This window comes from Ylistrum balloti, unplaced genomic scaffold (assembly GCF_031769215.1).
Source record: "Ylistrum balloti isolate Yb309-2 unplaced genomic scaffold, AGI_CSIRO_Ybal_v1 Utg369782, whole genome shotgun sequence".
NCBI classification, from domain to species: domain Eukaryota; kingdom Metazoa; phylum Mollusca; class Bivalvia; order Pectinida; family Pectinidae; genus Ylistrum; species Ylistrum balloti.
The window spans coordinates 586,547-604,537 of NW_026781970.1; the positions used below are offsets into that span (position 1 = coordinate 586,547).

General features: G+C 34.9%; 2 protein-coding genes across 2 annotated transcripts; both read right to left on the reverse strand.

Moving 5' to 3' along the window:
• Positions 1-7,929: 7,929 nt before the first annotated feature.
• Positions 7,930-10,185, reverse strand: LOC132544168 (uncharacterized). Its single transcript, XM_060207740.1, has 3 exons — positions 9,795-10,185; positions 9,298-9,465; positions 7,930-8,186 (listed from the first exon to the last, which is right to left on the reverse strand). The coding sequence occupies exons 1-3, from the start codon at positions 10,183-10,185 to the stop codon at positions 7,930-7,932; spliced, it is 816 nt and encodes a 271-aa protein (XP_060063723.1).
• A 2,098-nt stretch (positions 10,186-12,283) lies between these two features.
• On the reverse strand, positions 12,284-17,245 carry LOC132544116 (uncharacterized). Its single transcript, XM_060207683.1, has 3 exons — positions 16,676-17,245; positions 16,271-16,432; positions 12,284-14,827 (listed from the first exon to the last, which is right to left on the reverse strand). Exons 1-3 carry the CDS (start codon positions 17,127-17,129, stop codon positions 14,550-14,552), a joined length of 894 nt encoding a protein of 297 aa, XP_060063666.1. The 5' UTR covers positions 17,130-17,245; the 3' UTR covers positions 12,284-14,549.
• Positions 17,246-17,991: the final 746 nt, after the last annotated feature.

A 17,991-nucleotide genomic window follows, 5' to 3' on the forward strand; every position in this document is an offset into this window, starting at 1 on the left:
TTTTTAAAAAATAGTATTAAAGATAAGTTGAACATATAGGTTTTCCCCTGTCTTTGATGAGACATAACTCTCATGTCATTAGATTGTGAGTAAACATATTTTGACATGTATAAATTGTAACAGTATTCTTTGTACATGCAAAGTACCACGTACAACAGCATAAATCGATTGATTCGACAAGGAATTCTCCAAAACCTCAAGACATAATTTCAGGCATCATAATAAACTTCCACGCCAGAGGATATTTGTAACGATTCACTCTCATAAACTAATGGGGTGGGGGGGTTTCTTTTTTCAACTATACACTTTATAAAGCACGAAGTACAACCTCCAAGTAATAAACTGTACGACTTCAAAGAACTATTGAGATATCTCAACACTTCTTACTCAAACCAAAATAGAGCAAACTCTATGTAAATATCTTATTAAAACATAATTTTCGAGATCGTATGATGTGAATGTTTTTGATATTGAAAACGCTGTTTTCAACGAGCAGTTGACGGAGAAAAGTTAACGGTCATTTGCAAATCTGAGATCACTTTGCAATACAATTACACATATGCGCACATGTCGAACGAGCTGGTAAAATGCGCAAGTGTATTTGTAATGAGGTATTGGATTACTCCTGTAATAAAGCAAAGCAATAGAAGCGATCGAAAGTATGAATGTCAAATGTCTGTAGCTCTGGTTAGTATGTTAATGTATACGCCGCCTTCATTCTCTTTTGTTCTGCATTAACATAAATGCTGTCAATCGGAACGAGCCCGATGTAATTTACCTTGTTGTTATGTGACATTATTTACACAGCCCAGAATACGACAGTAAACATTAGCTTTACTTCCGATAACATATGGAATGGTACCTTGCATGGTGGGCGTAATAATTATACCTGCTGTAGAGGCGACAAAATTTGTTATCTGGTCGTTTTTTCTTTCTAAACAACTATTTTTTTTCTAATGTCTCCCTTGACACCTGCTCACTTTTGGAACTTTTAAACTTTCTATCTACATGCAGACTTTTGGTTTTATTCCCTGGTAAAGACTTAGCTGTCCTGCTTCATATTCAGGGGTTATGATCACTCTCGCCCTCTGCTTGACACAACGTTATATATGTTTTTGAACTTTAACACAAGTTCCGTTCTCCACAATGTTAGTACGAGTCCATGCATACTCGTTAGTTAGTACCCTTACCACTGCACTATTGCTGAAGGCAATCACCAGGCCCCTGTTGAAGGTAGCAACAACCACTTTTTCATCAGCCCTTAATTGGAATGCACATAATATAGATGGATATATCGATGGTGTTGTCCTCTGTGGTTTCGATGCTTCTGTATGATAGTACGAGCACTAGGATTGAGGCTGTCAGTTTGTGTTACTCTTTGTCTCTTTTGCAGGACTGCCATTTTATAGCTTGGCGCAGCTCTAGTGTTTCCCTTACCATGCATATAAAAAGGCAATCAGTGATTTTGCCATTTTACAATGACAATAGATGAATATACCTAACACTAACCAAAGCGCTTATAACTTCGATTTTCCACACCGAGAAAGTGTCATCTCGTTCGAAAGCTTGTTAGTTATGTTGGTGCTTGCTTGACAGTCTTTAACTTTTCTGTTGATTTAATAAGAGTTAGATAGGGTACAACAACAAAAGAAAGAGTCCACAACACAGTGTTTGAAACATTGAGATATGTTTTAATTAACTCTTCTATTGATCGGCCGCGTTATATTGCCTTTTCTTTAGAGAGAACGGCACCAGTGTTATGTCATCGTTCTAAACTGTACATGAGTCGTTTAAACGAACTACACCCAAAGGTGAGCTTGCGATTACTCTTCATACATCAGCTGTCTTTTTCCTATTATGATGTTTACATACTATCGTAAAACGAAGTCTCGTTTGAGTAACAACAAGCCACAGTCCTTCCGTGAAATATTCCGCCTGTGGTAGATTTGTATTCGGTGGGACTTCGCTTCTACATTGTTTTCTAATTTTTGTTGATTTGGTTGGTTCATAACGCGATCAGGCACAGTTTGCTAAGATTTATAAGGTATACTTGACTATTAAACCCACAGTAGTTTGCAATAGGTTTTATACTTCCTTAGCCAGCCTCATCAGGCTTAAGTAGCATATAATGTGTATGTTCTGTATTTATAGCAAATGCATCCAATTCTATACGATAGTTTGCAACTATACCAATCGTTTGTGAATCTGATAGTTTGCTTTCCTATATCATCATAGTGCACGTAAGGGTTTTGTAAAATTGCCACAAACTAGTGTTTGGGTGTTCTGGAAGCTTCAAACTGTTGGAAAGTTGTCTTGAACCGAGTGAAGTACTGTACGAAGGCTACCCGGGGACACTGTACTTTGTGATAAATGCCCCAAAGATAATACATGTAATTGTAAACCAATCTGTTCTAAATAAAACATCGTTTTTTGCATCATTTGTTTCAGGTCTTCTACTATTTTGTCTTATTGTGTTTATACCTTAACCTTATCTAAATTTAGACATCATATCGTTATCTTCAATCCGTGTAAAACCAGCATTATCAGAAAATTGATCATCAGTCATGGAGACCTAACTCTTTAACGTTCGTAGCACGCTGCGTTAGTCTTTTGGCTATTTCCAATTAAAATTATATCTTCCTTCTCAGGCAAGTTATCCCGTCCTTTGCGATACTGTTTTGCAATCTGGTTAAGTAGTGTATCCGAGTCTGAATCTGAAGATACATGTTTACTGCTACTGGTACCGTCCTTTGTCGGTACAACATAGGTAGATTGCCTCAGTTGTCTAATCTGTCCACTAGATATTTCCCAATCGTCAATTTTGACAAGCCGTAAGTGTTCAGCATGTGTTGCGTCGTACTATCGTCAAACCGTTTTTTAATTACAAAGCCATTGGTGGCGTCTGTTTTACGGTCCTAAAATACGGTCACCACTTCCTTGTAATTTGTTCTTTTTCTAAAATGGTTCTTATAGAATACTTCTCCTTGTACTTGTGTCAGGAGTATCCGTGCAAATCATTCTTTCCATTTAGTTCATATTGTACCCTAGTTTTATAGAATTTGAGTTTTAATTATGATTATGTTGCCATGTCGGTATTTTTTATGTTTTTTCGATGACTCACTGATATCAAACCGTATGGCTGCTAATAATTGATTTAGATACACATCCCAAGATGTTAGGTCTTGATAGTTTTTTTAGGCAAGATATAATGTAGGGTTCTAGGAAACCTTTCCACTTTTGCGTTATTCTGTGGAATAAAGAAATTTTAACGTGACTTATATTAAGACTTTCTAACACATATTTTACAACCCTGTTGTCATTTTCCGTCCCTTTGTCAGGAATTATTTGTAAGAGTCCTATATCTCGACAATTTTTCGTCAAACACAAAATAGCAATATTTTCTACCAACTTGTCAGGCACTGCAAATACTTCTGGCCAACCACTATGAATATCAACAAAAGTCATAATATATCTGTTTCCCGGTAAAGTCTTTGAGTATGGACCTGAAAAATACTATTATTAGCAAACATATATGATAGTATATCTGTGTCTTGTAATGAATGTTTTCTTTTCTTAAGGGTAGGAGGTCTGACATATTACAAAACCATACTCATGGAGCTGCTTATACAAATTTAACCGAAAATAGTTTTTGTTGAATGGCGTCAAATGTTTTTTCTATGCCTACATGTCTATTTTCCTGATGATATTGTGTGACTACTTTTTGTCTAACATGTTCTGGTATATACAACCTTAGCACTGGTTCGTCATCTGGTCCAGAAATACAGTACTGTATGTCTTCTTTTATTAGATAGCTTTTAGCTTTATCCTCCTCAAATTGTCTTTTGATTTCCTTTACTTCCTCATCTTTTAATTGCTCGGCCTTAAGTCAAACTCCTGCAAGTTTTAAACAGCTTTTTCTAAGACATCTGGAGAAGGTAATTTACTGCTTGCAAATTATTTATGTTAAAATTGATTAGAATTAAGGGTTCAGATTTCAAATGCCTTGTCACGTTTTATCTGGTTCATATAAAGTTTCATTTGAAATGGCAATAGTACACCCTGTGGTTTGCATGATAAAAGATCAGCACACATATCTTATGGTCCAGCTGTGTATTCTATTTTGCTATTTCAAGCAGCTTTTTCCAAAGGCCAAGCTTGCATATTTTTATTTTGCATGGAACCTGAGAAATTTTAACGGTATGTGATCCTTTTTATAAAACATTCTGTATTGTGCAAATAATGATCTAACTTCTGCATGGCATCGTAGATAGTAAAAACTTCTTTTTTTTTACAGTGGACTACCGTGTTTATGTTTCCGACAGCCCATGAAATAAATAGTATTTGTCTCCCTTTGTTATCTCGTGTTTGTGCAAGACAAGCCCCTATACACGTTTCACTGGCGTCTGTATACAGAGTACATGGTTCGGTAATGTCTTTGTACGTAAGCACTGGTAAACAGCCACCTATTTTTCAGGAGTCCATTTGAATCTATCGGACTTTTTTGTCAAATTGGAATAAATTGTTTGCAGTTACTACACACGCTTATAAATATATGAACTTCTCTGACAGTTTTTGGGATTGACATTACTCGTATGATATTAACTTTGTCTGGATCAGGTTTAACACCATTTTGGTCAATCAAAAAACCAAGATACTTCATTTCACGTTGAACAAAATTACATTTTAAATTATGCTCTTTTAATCTGTCAAAAATTTGTTGATTGTATTTCAAATATTTTTTCCAGGAATGACGAAACTATTAAAATGTCCAAATATGCAATACCAAAGTCCACATAACGCTGTAGTTTTCTATGCATAAGTTCTTGAAACACAATAAGGAGAAACACAATAAGGAAATTAGATAACCCAAATAACATTACATTGAACTCAAATAAACCTTTATGACAAGCAAATGCCGTTTTCTCCTTGTTCTTACTGTCCATGGCTACTTGGTAACAGCCTGATTATAAATTTAGAGTTGTGAAGTATATTGCCTACGAAAGCCAGAATATCATCAATCAGCGATAAAGGGTATGAGGTTTTGTTTTTTGTGTTCTTTTTTTCTTCTTCTTCGTCTTCTTCTTCTTCTTCTTCTTCTTCTTTTTCTTCTTTTTCTTCTTCATTTGTTTTTTGTTTTGTTGTTGTTGTTGTTGTTGTTGTTATTGTTGTTGTTGTTGTTGTTGTTGTTGTTGTTGTTGTTGTTGTTGTTGTTGTTGTTGTTGTTGTTGTTGTTGTTGTTGTTTAATTGCTAAAATCACACAAAATTGTTTTCAGCAGTTTTTTGTCGACTATTACAACTGAGAACTCCAAGGTGAGGTAGATCTACTTAATGACATTTGCTTCAAGCATTTCATTGACAGCTTTGTCGATTACTTCTCTTTTTTTCAAGCAGTATTCTGTAAGGCCTCGTCTAAATTGGGTGATGATTCCCTGTGTCTCTCGTCATTTCTTCAGCTGTTGTAATACCTAAATCAGAATCAGTCTGAGCAAGATGTTCTTGGTTCTTGAAAAGTATATCAGATACAATCATTCGTGATTCCGCCGTCACATGAAGTTCATTTTCCATACTTATTGGTTCAAGTTTGTTAGAATCTTTGCTTTCAATCACAGAACATACAGACACTACGTTTTGTTCTAGAATACATTCAATCTTACCCATTGCACAGTCCCTTTTTTATCTTTACTGTCTTATTGGTATAGTTAATAACCATGAGTGGTATTCTAAAATTATCGTTTACCTTGACTATAGGGTATGAGATCATTAACCCTGGCTCATCTATTGTAGATACTTAAAATGCTGTATCCTTTAGGTATTCTATAAGTTTAACTTTACCTTTCACAAACCATTACAGTGTAATGTTTTAATACTACATATGTACTATTTCAAATTACTGACGAAATGTGATGTCTTCTTCTAATGGCCCATATGTCTTCTTAAGTCTTCGACAGACTATACTAAAATATAAGCGAACTCCATGGTCTTGTAACCAATTCTTTTATTACATCAAATTTATGCCTTACATCCTCATTTCCAACTTTGATAGTCAGGGTTGTCACTCCACCAATGTTTACTGAACTACCATTAAAAGACTGTAAGTGAATTTTTGCTTTGTCAGCTTCGGAGGATCTTTTAGTCTCCGATATACCATTCTATGAATCAGCGACAACTCTATTCCCGAATCCACTAATGATCTAAACTTTTGTTTTCCACTTAAATTAAGATGGAATCAGGATTATATGCTAAGTATATTTTAAATATACTTTTTTGTTTTAACCTTCTTCCGACAGTGACCTCGCAATGACAGGAGATAATTAGCTGTGAACACCTATCTCTCTTATATGATTCGGAAATATTAATGGTACTGCCCCTTTGTAAAGAAATATATTATCTGTTTCTCTATTGCGGAGTTTGGTTGTTCTACTCCTTCGAACGCGTCAGATATTATATCTAACAACATTTCACAAAAAGTCTTCGTTTTCGTCTCTAAACTGAAGAGCTAACGATTTCTTTAATCTCTACAAAGATTCCATCTTAACCTCTTTATTGACCCATTGAATGCTCTTGCCAATGACATAAAATACAATACGTAGTTACTAACCCCAAAAATCCCGATATTCCTTTTGTTCCTTCATACTGTTACTGCTGAAGAAGTAGACACGATAAGACCCACTATATGCGACTACTGAAGTTCCGTAAATAGGTACTTGTATACCCGAAACTTGAGAAATATTCCCGTTTTCGTGCAATCTGCTTAAATTAAGAAGCATTTCTTCCACCAGTATCCAGCAACACGGAACCTTTAGGAGCCTTTAGGAGCCTTCCTTCATATTATGACATTTATTATAGTCACATACCAAGTTACTTTTTGACAGATTTAAAAAATCTGCAGTACAAAATGAAACGGAACGCCATTTTCAGTTTGTATCGTTACGGCGTTGTCCATATTATGATTGATAACAATCGAGCTCTGAGTGTCGCAACCAATTAAAATCGTTTCCGTATATACAACACTAGTAACATATGCGAAAATATAACATGGGCGAACTCATCGGATAACATATATTATATACATGTTAAATGCTGATTTCAAAATGTATGAACATATCATATTACATTTTTTTTTACCAATAAGGATAAATATAAGGTATTCCTGTTAGTATTGGTTTCGGATTTATCTCGAACGAATGCTGCATTTCTGATAAAACATTGAACAACGTCATCAAAATGAATGAAAGACTATTGGCAAACATACCGGTTCAGCCAACAGTACCAAATTATATACCAAATTCTAAATATCAAGTAAAACATGATATGAAACATTACAAAACTGAAATTACTGTTATTTCGATCAATAAAACGAAATGCATGCGTAAGTTAAACCATATACTGTATTAAAAAAGAAACTAGACCACAAATAATTTTCATTTTGAGTCAAGTCAAAACTCGATCTTAAGGTTTTACGATCAATATAAACTCTATGAGTCGACTTTTAACGTCAAACATAAAATCCTGTAATGGAGATTGCAATTATTGACGACAATACAAGTCTGAGTAAGATATCTGATATCTGTATACACAATTTGTTATGACTACATTGTAACATACAGTCAATTAAATGGAACAGAGCACGTTTTCTATGGAACTCTTTTTGAAAATGGGATACTAATCATACTGATATATCCTTTTAAACCTTATCAAAGTAAGTTCACGCATTATAGTGTTTAAAAGTCGCCATTTACATAAGAATGTACAATATACTTCAAACTTCAGTCGGTAACACAATTTCCATGTACATTTGCAATGCTTTTTGATTAACATTAAGATAAGACACAGCAAAACACGCGAAGAGATATTTACATCACACTGAGATTTCATTTCATCGTGATTTCGTCTTCGTCTGATTATGCACGGATCCATATTCAGTAGCATCATTCGGATAAATCATGGCTTTCCAAAAGACTGTAATTCGTCTCCGTTCCTCGCTGCTTCAGGTTCCTCAAAAAAGAAACCAACATCCAGAGGTGTGTGATTGCGAGCAGGATTGAGACAAGCACTACTGCAAATCCCATTACCAACAGGCCGATGCCTTGGTCCTTTATCTTGATCATGGTATGTATTTCTCCGATACTTGTAATCTGATGCATTTGCTGAGCAAAAGGACTTAATGCTACACCCAACAGCAAAGCTGAAATAAGATTTTTAAAAATCTTACAAAATTCAGCATGGAACTGAAAAAACAGACGATAGCTACAAGGTAGATGGTATGAAGGTTTAACTAATAACATAAATCGATGTGAAAGTAGCACATTGCTAAGATGACTTTTTTCGTTATTGCATGCTATTAATTCTGCAATATTGTTATGGAAAAGACTATCACCAATTCATTCTACCATATTTAATTTTAGACGAAATTGTCACATACACTTCTCTTTAATACAGCTCCCAATATTCCCAAAGAAAACATCTGTTCTGAAGCTTACAGAGGACCTCTGCGAGCTTGAAAGTAGGTCACGTCAATGTTTTTAAGAAACATGACAGTCCTTTCTCTCAACATTCTTCACAGCCAATGTTCAAGCCCTGTGCTATTGAGAAAATGGCGTTTGGAGATTTTAACACATTTTAGTCCTGTGCATTAAACTTAAACAAAATTGGAAGGTGTTCAAATCGCAATGTTAAAACGTCAATATCAGTACATAGGGTCTTCCGGTGTTTGAAATCAAAAAGAGGATAAAGAGCGGGGGGGGGGGGGGTATTTTTATCTAGAATTCAAGTAGTAAATCATCACTGGAATTGAAATGAATAAAGCTATTTTGCATTTTTGTATTTCTTTACATCATATAGCTAAATAAGTTTGCGAAATCTATAATAGAAATCATTTATAGATAAGTGAGATTATAACTACATCCAAAACAAGTAGGAAATTTTAGTAGACACAAGATTAGGTTTTATTGATGCAGTATATTTGAAACATATTTTTATCTATGAAGAATGTACTTCTATAAGTTGTAAGCAGTTTACACATTCCATCATTGAACTTTTGTTCTGATGATAATTGTTTTAGATTGAAGAAAAGTCATTTAAAAGCAAAACATCGATATGTTGCTGCACTTGCATTTGCGGTAGAATATGTGTTACCACAGATACTAGTTAATTTTCACATATCATTCTTATTTGTTCCTGAATAAGATATTTTCTTCCTATTGTTTTGTCTCTCATCAAAAGTTAAAATTATAATACTTCGATATTAATAGTAAATAATATAAAAACTGCTAAATATTCAGCTGATTTCCACAAACCTTGGATTGTGTGACATAAAGTCAGCCAAAGCAGGGTTAATGGTTGCGCCTTGGTGCCATTCCCTCTCCTAATCGTGCTCATACACTTTAATACGAACGCAAGGCATGCGAATATCAGAGATATGGCCATTTCAAGTTCAACCCGAATATACATAGTCCTTATCAAATCTGAAATACATATGAATATATAAGCAAATCTGGTTGACTTATCTTCATTTTAAAGGGAATACATGTTAAATTATTTTGGTAAATGTAAGCAATGACATTCCCAGAATAGCATAATTCTCGGAATGTACAGATTGCGATCTCTAGCCTACACATGTCATATTTCGTTTTCAAAATTATTTAGCAAACGTTGCAAATTATGAAAAAAAGAAAATAAATGATCAAGATATCTTTAACTGCTTAGGAGTAAATTAGAAAGTATAGGGGGAATGATATGTTACAAATTGCATATTTTTAAAAACATGATGAGAATATCATTTGTCGGTCGTTACTTGCAAGGACACCAGCGGCGTTTTCCTTCATACCCATGCTGTGCATTTGAGCTTTTACTAGGTTAAAGTTGGTTTTGATGATATCTGCTAGAGTGCCATAGTTGCCTTCCAATGTGAATGGTAGCGGAGCTGTCGTTCTGATTTTCATACGGAAAATTCCGATAGACATACTCATTTGAAAGTCACTTGGGACGTCGTGTAGTAGAGTCGTGGCAGGGATATTTGCTGGTGCACTTTGTTCCGAACTCATCTTTGCCATAAGTGGCTGGATTTGAGTCATATTAAAGCACATTGTGTAGCTGATCAAAGACGGCACGAAAATGATAACAATGGTAAAAAGAACGGTTAATGCTGAGCAAATACACAAAACCGCTACTGATTTGGTCGCCATCTTTGTTTCTTCCTGGTTGTTAGCAGCTGTAGAATCTGAATACTGATATCAAGGTAATATTCTATATTTAGATATACCTCACTTCTGGTAATCCACCCGACTGCGCCCGACAAGCATTATATTAACATAATTGCCATTTTCGTTTCTTTGTTTAAAACTTCCTTGGGTTAGCAGCTACATAATGAAATGTTGATATCAAGGTAATATTCTATATTTAGATATACCTCACTTCTGGCAACACCCGACTGCGCCCGACAAGCATTACATTAACATGATCGCCATTTTCGTTTCTTTGTTTAAAACTTCCTTTGGTTAGCAGCTACATAATGAAATGTTGATATCAAGGTAATATTCTATATTTAGATATACCTCGCTTCTGGCAACACCCGACTGCGTCCGACAAGCAGTACATTAACATGATTAAAGTGTTAAACAATAAGCCACTACGACAAACATATGTTTAAAGAGAAGTTCGCCACCATAAAATCAATATATATATATATATATAAATCATAATATTCCAATAAAGATCTTACAAGTTTTCACATAGTGGTGTATGTGAGTTTAACGCATCATCGACATAGCATGACTATTGTGGTTATAAACAGTTCACAGCACACACATACATAAACAACCAGATACAATGTATAGTTGATGTCTTGCATGGGACACCTGCAATATCAACACACGTAATGTTCTTAAAATATCGGTGAATATGCCATATAAAAAATATCAACAACACATAGATATTTACAGAAATATCTATAAAATCATGCAAGTTAATTCTTTCATCATCAATGGACTTTTCCGTGATGGAGGATACTTAATGGCGTCTCATTAAATGCCGAATATATTTCACGAGTATGATTTAGATACTATGTTTTACGAATGAGGAGTACGAGTGAAATATACTAGATTCTTAACGGGAAACCATTAAGTTGATGTTTAAGGCTTTCCAAACATGGAAAACCAACTGATTGAACCTTGGATCCATTTGCATCCGGACAGGAAAATCGGCGAAATTCAATAGGAATAATTAAGGGGCGTTTCAATAGCATTTAGTTGTAAACAAAGTACGTTCCCAAATTCTATTTTACATCAGTATTTATCTTGTTTATTTAAATTTATCTATTTTTAAATTAACTATTGAATGCACATTATATTGGTAATAATCCCTAATGGTATTTTAAGATAATTTAGTTTCGAGGTCAACATGCTTCTTTCAACAAGTCACGTTACATACACTGCACACCATTAACACAAATTCTATTCATACGATATAATTAGAACACGCTACATGCCTGGACGATAGGTAATTGCTTCATACAGTTTAGTGTACATGTGCGGCATGGCAGATTACTCTGTAACATGTCGATGCCTTTGATTTTCTGAATTAGTACCCAGTCTACACGACCTAATTATATAGATCTATATCACCGATCAGTTTAGGATGATTACTGAATTTGTGACCTATTTTACAAACATGCGAATTTCGTGGCTAGTATCAACGAAACAGTTTTTCGTTGTCGTCTGCTAATACTACACACAGTCGCTGTGTACACTGTCTACTTAATACATTCATTCAGGTTGGTTTTGTCTGTTGGAACGTTTCAAGTCTTTTCAACGGGGGTTGCCAGTCTAAGCATTGATATCTTACCAATTCAAAGAGGAAATTAGGATTGGGTATATTGAGTTAACATCACATAACCAATTGCCTTAAGAAAAATTTGTGGATGGCCCTATAAAATGCCATCACCGCCCATCAGTTTTTTTATATCGTTATTTCGTAATACTTTTCTTGTATAGTTTCAACAGTAGTCATTGCCTACAGTTAGCATACCTAATGTAGGCAAACTGAATGGGCAAAACAGGTGTCCAACGAACATTCAAATCCATTGATTATATTTCGCAAAAAGAATGAATGAAAACGTAGGAATGATAGCATGTCAAGTTGTACGATGAGATAAACATCTGATATTACTGTTTTGTTACTGTTTTTATTTTTCCGTCTCTATTACAGTAATATGTTGATGACTTGTGCAAAGTGGTTGATGCATGTATTTGTAAGCATGAAAATAAAAACACAAAAACACGACCGCTTAATCTAATTTTATTTTATAAACAAATAATTCTTTTGAAACAATCACATCTATGGTTTATCGTTACATTATAGGTAGTTTGTTGACTTGATATCTAAAACCAGATAAATATTAATAACCAGATACATATGTATAACCAGAGAAATGCCATATCACTGTCGAAACCATTTTATCGCTGGAGTCAGCTACCAATGAAAAAAAAAGAAAAAAATATTTGCATGTTACGAACCCATTTTGACAATACTGCAATAAAACACCAAATAATGGTTAAAAGATATATGTCAATCTTTTATATAAGAAACATCAATCTGCTCTCTCTCTCTGTCTGTCTGTCTCTGTCTGTCTCTTTCTGTCTGTGTGTCTCTGTACCCCTCCACCACCACCTCTCTCTCTCTCTCTCTCTCTCTCTCTCTCTCTCTCTCTCTCTCTCTCTCTCTCTCTCTCTCTCTCTCTCTCTCCCCCTGCCCAGCAAACAACAGCAGCAACTTACTACAATTGAGAGTAAAGACCTTATCTAAAACGTAATTTGTATATATATATACATCTGTCCTTGATGAAGCAAATCAACACCGGCGTTGTGTTACTATTATCAGTTTTCATTAAGATAAAGTGTCCGCTGATTAACAGTGGTTAAATAAAAGCTGTTATCAGTATGCTTTTATATGTCCTTTTTTCTTTTAATAGTTTATATTCACTGTTAACACACGTTTCCTGTTTTATCAGATAATGTTGTTATGGAATGAAAAAAATTTAAGAAGATATTTTATATGTGACTCAATATCGGTGTCCTTGAAATTGACAGGTGGCACCAATACTGAGTCTGATAATGAAAACAGTGCTACACCATTATCATTTATGTTTGAAATGAAAGCGTACAAAAATAGATTTAAATACTACAGGCAAATGTTTTATGCAGTTAACACGAACTATAACAGAAGACACTATTTTCTGAGAACATCTAGTCTTATTCTTGAGAATTTTAAAGGACCTTCCTATATTTTTTGCCCTTTTTGCCATCATTTACTTGATTTCGGGATTCAATAATGATTTTGTTGATATGGCAGAATTCTTCTGTTTGTTTCTTCATTTTCAAACTCCTACAATAATGTGTGATTATGAACAAATCTACAGAAACCTACTTCTTTGTATCTGTTTAATTGATGTAGGTAAATTCGCAATTACACCAACTGTTAAACAGCGTGATATTTCATATTACAAATATCCTAGTATTTCCAACCTCCAAAATGTGAGGAACGGACAGAGGAGTTTCATAAGTGTATTATAAAGAAAGAAAACAAGAGATTTAGGAATATATTGTTAACTTTTTTCAAAAAAAAAAAATATATTTATATATAAATATTTGCAAGAATTCTATAACATCAGGGCAACTTTTGACAACACTCCAAGGCACAGGCATAGTTAGTGTTACTCGAGTATATATTAGAGCTAAGCACAGGCTGTTCATTTTTTAAGTCTTTGTTTCTTTCCAAAAAAGTACGATATCGATTACCATTTCTCCTACTGGGAAAAGACAAAACATGAAATTTATAAAAGTGTATTATTCCATGCACTGACAAAAAACCTTTGCAAATATACACCAAAGTAAGCATATAATACTAATAATAAGATGAAATTCGAAGATGGAAAGGCCAAATTAAAAAAGAACATGGAAAAATATATGCTATATGTATTTCTGGTATTTTGCATCTGGAATCTCCGAAAATTCACCAAAATATAAGCCACGCTATTAAAGATACAATATATGTGTTTATGTCACTTTAAAAAAACAATGCGACTTTATCATACTTAAACATTAACCTTTATTTCAATTTAGAAATTAGTCACTTACGTAAAATTATATAGATCTTGATTTTCCCTCTCTGTATATATACATATTTTCATTTTTTTCTTTTTGTTTTTTTGTTTTTTGTTTGTTTTTTTTTTTTTTTTTTTTGTAAAAATATCGCGCATGCAGCACACAGCCAAGTCATGAAAAAACTATATATGTTATCTACTACAAATACCAGAAGCATCAACGGCCGATTTAGCACAATTATGCTTCTAATCTGTCGTGTAAATCCCTTATCACTTGATATGATTAAAATGTCATTGATTTGCATTTTTAGTTGATCACATGCTTGGAAGCCAGGGAGTGTCACTGTTAATTACTTTTGATACACATGACAATCCGTACGTTGTACAAACCATTTTTGTGAATCACTTTCAACATTCTAGGTTTCAACTCGCAATATTGTTGCAATGCAGCTAAACATCATATTCACCACTGAGTTTAAAGTTTTCTCTAGGCGGATATGCGAGCTGGTCTTCACTTTTGCCAAAACGTTTGTAAGATTCATTTGGATGAAACAACATCCGGAAGTGTGCAACTGCGAGAAAGACTGAAGCAAGTACCATAAAAAATCCCAACACAAGTATCCCGTATTCTTTGTCACTTATCTTCAAGATAGCGTATATATTTGCCATAGAAGAAATCTGTTGTAGTTGTTGTGCGAAGGCTCCTAATGCAACGCCCAACAGAATTGCTGAAAGAAAAATCGAAATAGTATGGAAATCAGAATGGACAATATTCAATAGAAAATTGAATTGCTGAGAAGGTCCACAATGTTAATATTTTTCATAGTTATATTTAATGATGCATTAGAAGGAGATTTAAGCAAATGATAAACACGATCTTTCCCTAGCTTCAGGATAGCAGAAGCAAAGCTGTACCCGTGGAGAAGATTCACGACAGTCTAACACGAGGCTCTGACGCCTCTTGTCTCAAATTACAACTTCCGGTCCGATGAGGTAGAAACCGCTGTGTTATTCTTTAACACTGTTACACTTTCACATTTGAATTTTTTTTTATTTATTTCGGAAGAATGGAGAGAGTTTATAGCAGCGGAGCAAACATGCCATCCGCTATTGCTAACATGAAGGGAAAGGGCGTTAGATTGCAAGAAGGGATATTATGGAACTAAAAATATTAGAGAGACAGTCAATCATTTGTTTTATGACCTGTCTTCAGGACTGTTATGAAGAAAAATGTGGAATTATATCATCATTCAGTTAATCAGGGGGGGGTCTATGACGGCCAGTGGTTGTCTATCGACGTCGTGATAACTTCAGTGTAGGCATAGCTCAGCGAGTAGCTAACTTGTTAAAGGCATATTCACGACTTGATTAATATGTTAACCCGTCGGTGATGGCTTGTTTTGGTAAATATAGGAAATGTTTTAACCCTAACGAACACTAAAAATTAACGATATGGACTTGTTTGCGGTTTAGTAAAGTGGAATATGATATGGTGTATGAACACTTACCTAGATAATATGGAAAGAGTATATGTTATGATAATTGTAAAGGTCAGAAAAATAAATTCAATAACAAGGAAATAAAGTTGCTTAAAATGATAACATCGAGTCCCCGTAATCTTAATATCGATAACGGGCCTCAGAGCTTCAATAATTCAAATTTGCTAGCCTTTTTAAGCTTTGGTAATATATCTATGCCACCGACTAAGAGAAAATTTGAATTTAACGTATTAATCATTTCATTCTGTATTTTCAGCCATTAAGATTACTTTTACAGAAAATTTGTATTGATTAACTATAAAGACTTTATGATTGATGAAGATGTTACAGTGTATATGTCCATTTCCCTTCTCTAACTCGTTTCCACCCTTCAGGACTTTGGGATGTCTTGATGTTAGTGTCATGTCATAGGACTGTTTAAAGATCTTCATGATATGCATATAGGGCGTAAAACTTCTTTCCGAGTGAAGAAGGGATAGGGGTGATGATGATTTTTTTTCTTTTCCCGCCCTCATGAAATTTAAAACTAAAAAAATAATAGAAATGAAAAACAGAACAAATAAAGAAGATCATAAGTATCCTTGAATGTTTGCGTAATAATGTCATCTCGTCGCACACAGTGAAAAAAGTTTTTAAGCTTAATATTTCACGATACAAAGATTTGTTACATACAGTGGATCAGATGGCAAATGGCTGCTGTAGAAATGACCAATGGATTTGCCTGTCCCTCTCTAACGCACATGTTAGTAAAGGTCATCACCATTGCAATGATTGCAAACAGCAAGGCCACTGTCACTTCAATCTCTGCACGAACGAACATCGTCCTTATCAGACCTAGAAAATAAAACAGAATCCAATTCACTTTTATAGCGAACGCATTGTGTGGTGCTGTAGACGTCTCATTAGATACATATATCCTCAGACAACGTGGACAAAAACCAATCTTATATTGCCGATTGGATGACGGGAGGTGGAAATGGAATATGGCAAATAAACACGGCTATTTTAAGGAAACGTTATATTTTGCGCTGTTGATATTGTTCTATGATAGGTAACAAGCTGCTCACACATTCTTACCTGCTATTGCCGGTACAGCTTCATCTCCAAGCAGCATCTTAGCTACACCCATTTTATCTATTGTAGCCATCATTTGGTTAGCAGTGGCTTCAAAATTGTCTCCGAGAGAAACATATGACCCTCCCCATGTTATCTGTACTGGCATCTTCGGCATTGTTATTTCGAACCCACAGCGCCATATTCCTAGTGAAACACCGAGTCGATAGTCACCAATATTCAATGGTTGTATCCTGGTCGGTTGTGGTGTTGTTAGGCTTCCTGGTAACGCTGTGTCATAATTTCGCGGCTGGATCATCCCAGGCATGGCACTGAGTTTATCACGTAGATCCTTAATATTAGTCAACGACAAGGAGAGTGTGCAGCTTATGAGGTTAGGCACAGAAGCTATAACAATAGTAATGATAACGATGAAAGCCGAGATTAAAAACGAAATCGTCGTTAGTTTGTTCGCCATCTTTCTGTCTGAAAATTAACATAAAACGCAGAATGGATTCCTCACCAAGGCCGGCTCCGATCGATTACACAGAACACGCGTTCTCTAGTGCACCGGACGCATTGCAGACCAGTCACTTCACTACTGTGCTGCTGTAAGAGCGCCCATCGGTGCATTATGAACCGTTGCATGTATTTTCTGTACGTACGCAGTATGCAAGGGTGCCTTTACGTACGCACGTATGTGACTGAGTGCGTACGTGTGTGCGCGTGCATGCGTGCATGTACGTTTGAATCAACATACAACCATCAAAGGTAGCAATTTAATTTAACCGTCACATTAACACATTCATCGATGAACTTTGTCCAAATACTCTTCAAGAACATTGTGCTTCCCATGCAGTCCATTGATGCCCTTAAGCCAAATTGGCACACCATGTTGATTTCAATTAGTTAGGAATATTGTTGTGACATCTATCAAACTTAGATCAACGTCATTTTATAATTGTGTGATAAACAGTCCAAATCAAACATAGTTTCAAGTTAAAGACTTGTTGCGTGTTCAATGTTCTCTTTATCACGTACGCGAACGTGTGTAGTCCTTATATCGCTTTTGAAATTAAAATGGAAAAAGAAATATATAAAAGATGAAAAATATATTTTGTTCTCACAAGATTTTCAGCAGTATTTATAGCCATGAATAATTTGCCGGAAGTAAAGGATAGGCAGGAACTTATTTTTTTTAAAGTACTCAAGACGTATATAACAGGTATGCTATTTTGTCTGCAGATGAAGATATTAACTAATGCGATTAATGTTTGAAGAGATTATATTTCCTGCATGCAAAAGCATCTAGGCTTGCTTGATTAAGAAGGAACCCCTAC

What these genes read in the sequence shown, in the direction of transcription:
- LOC132544168 (XM_060207740.1), bottom strand. Translation starts at nt 10,185, where the DNA reads ATGGCGACCAAATCAGTAGCGGTTTTGTGTATTTGCTCAGCATTAACC. An exon ending in CGCCGCTGGTGTCCTTGCAA is followed by an intron (nt 9,466 to 9,794) that starts GTAACGACCGAC and finishes TATGTATTTCAG; the next exon opens with ATTTGATAAGGACTATGTAT. An exon ending in TTTATGTCACACAATCCAAG is followed by an intron (nt 8,187 to 9,297) that starts GTTTGTGGAAAT and finishes ATCTTATTTCAG; the next exon opens with CTTTGCTGTTGGGTGTAGCA.
- LOC132544116 (XM_060207683.1), bottom strand. Translation starts at nt 17,129, where the DNA reads ATGGCGAACAAACTAACGACGATTTCGTTTTTAATCTCGGCTTTCATC. An exon ending in AGCTGTACCGGCAATAGCAG is followed by an intron (nt 16,433 to 16,675) that starts GTAAGAATGTGT and finishes TTTATTTTCTAG; the next exon opens with GTCTGATAAGGACGATGTTC. An exon ending in CATTTGCCATCTGATCCACT is followed by an intron (nt 14,828 to 16,270) that starts GTATGTAACAAA and finishes TTTTTCTTTCAG; the next exon opens with CAATTCTGTTGGGCGTTGCA.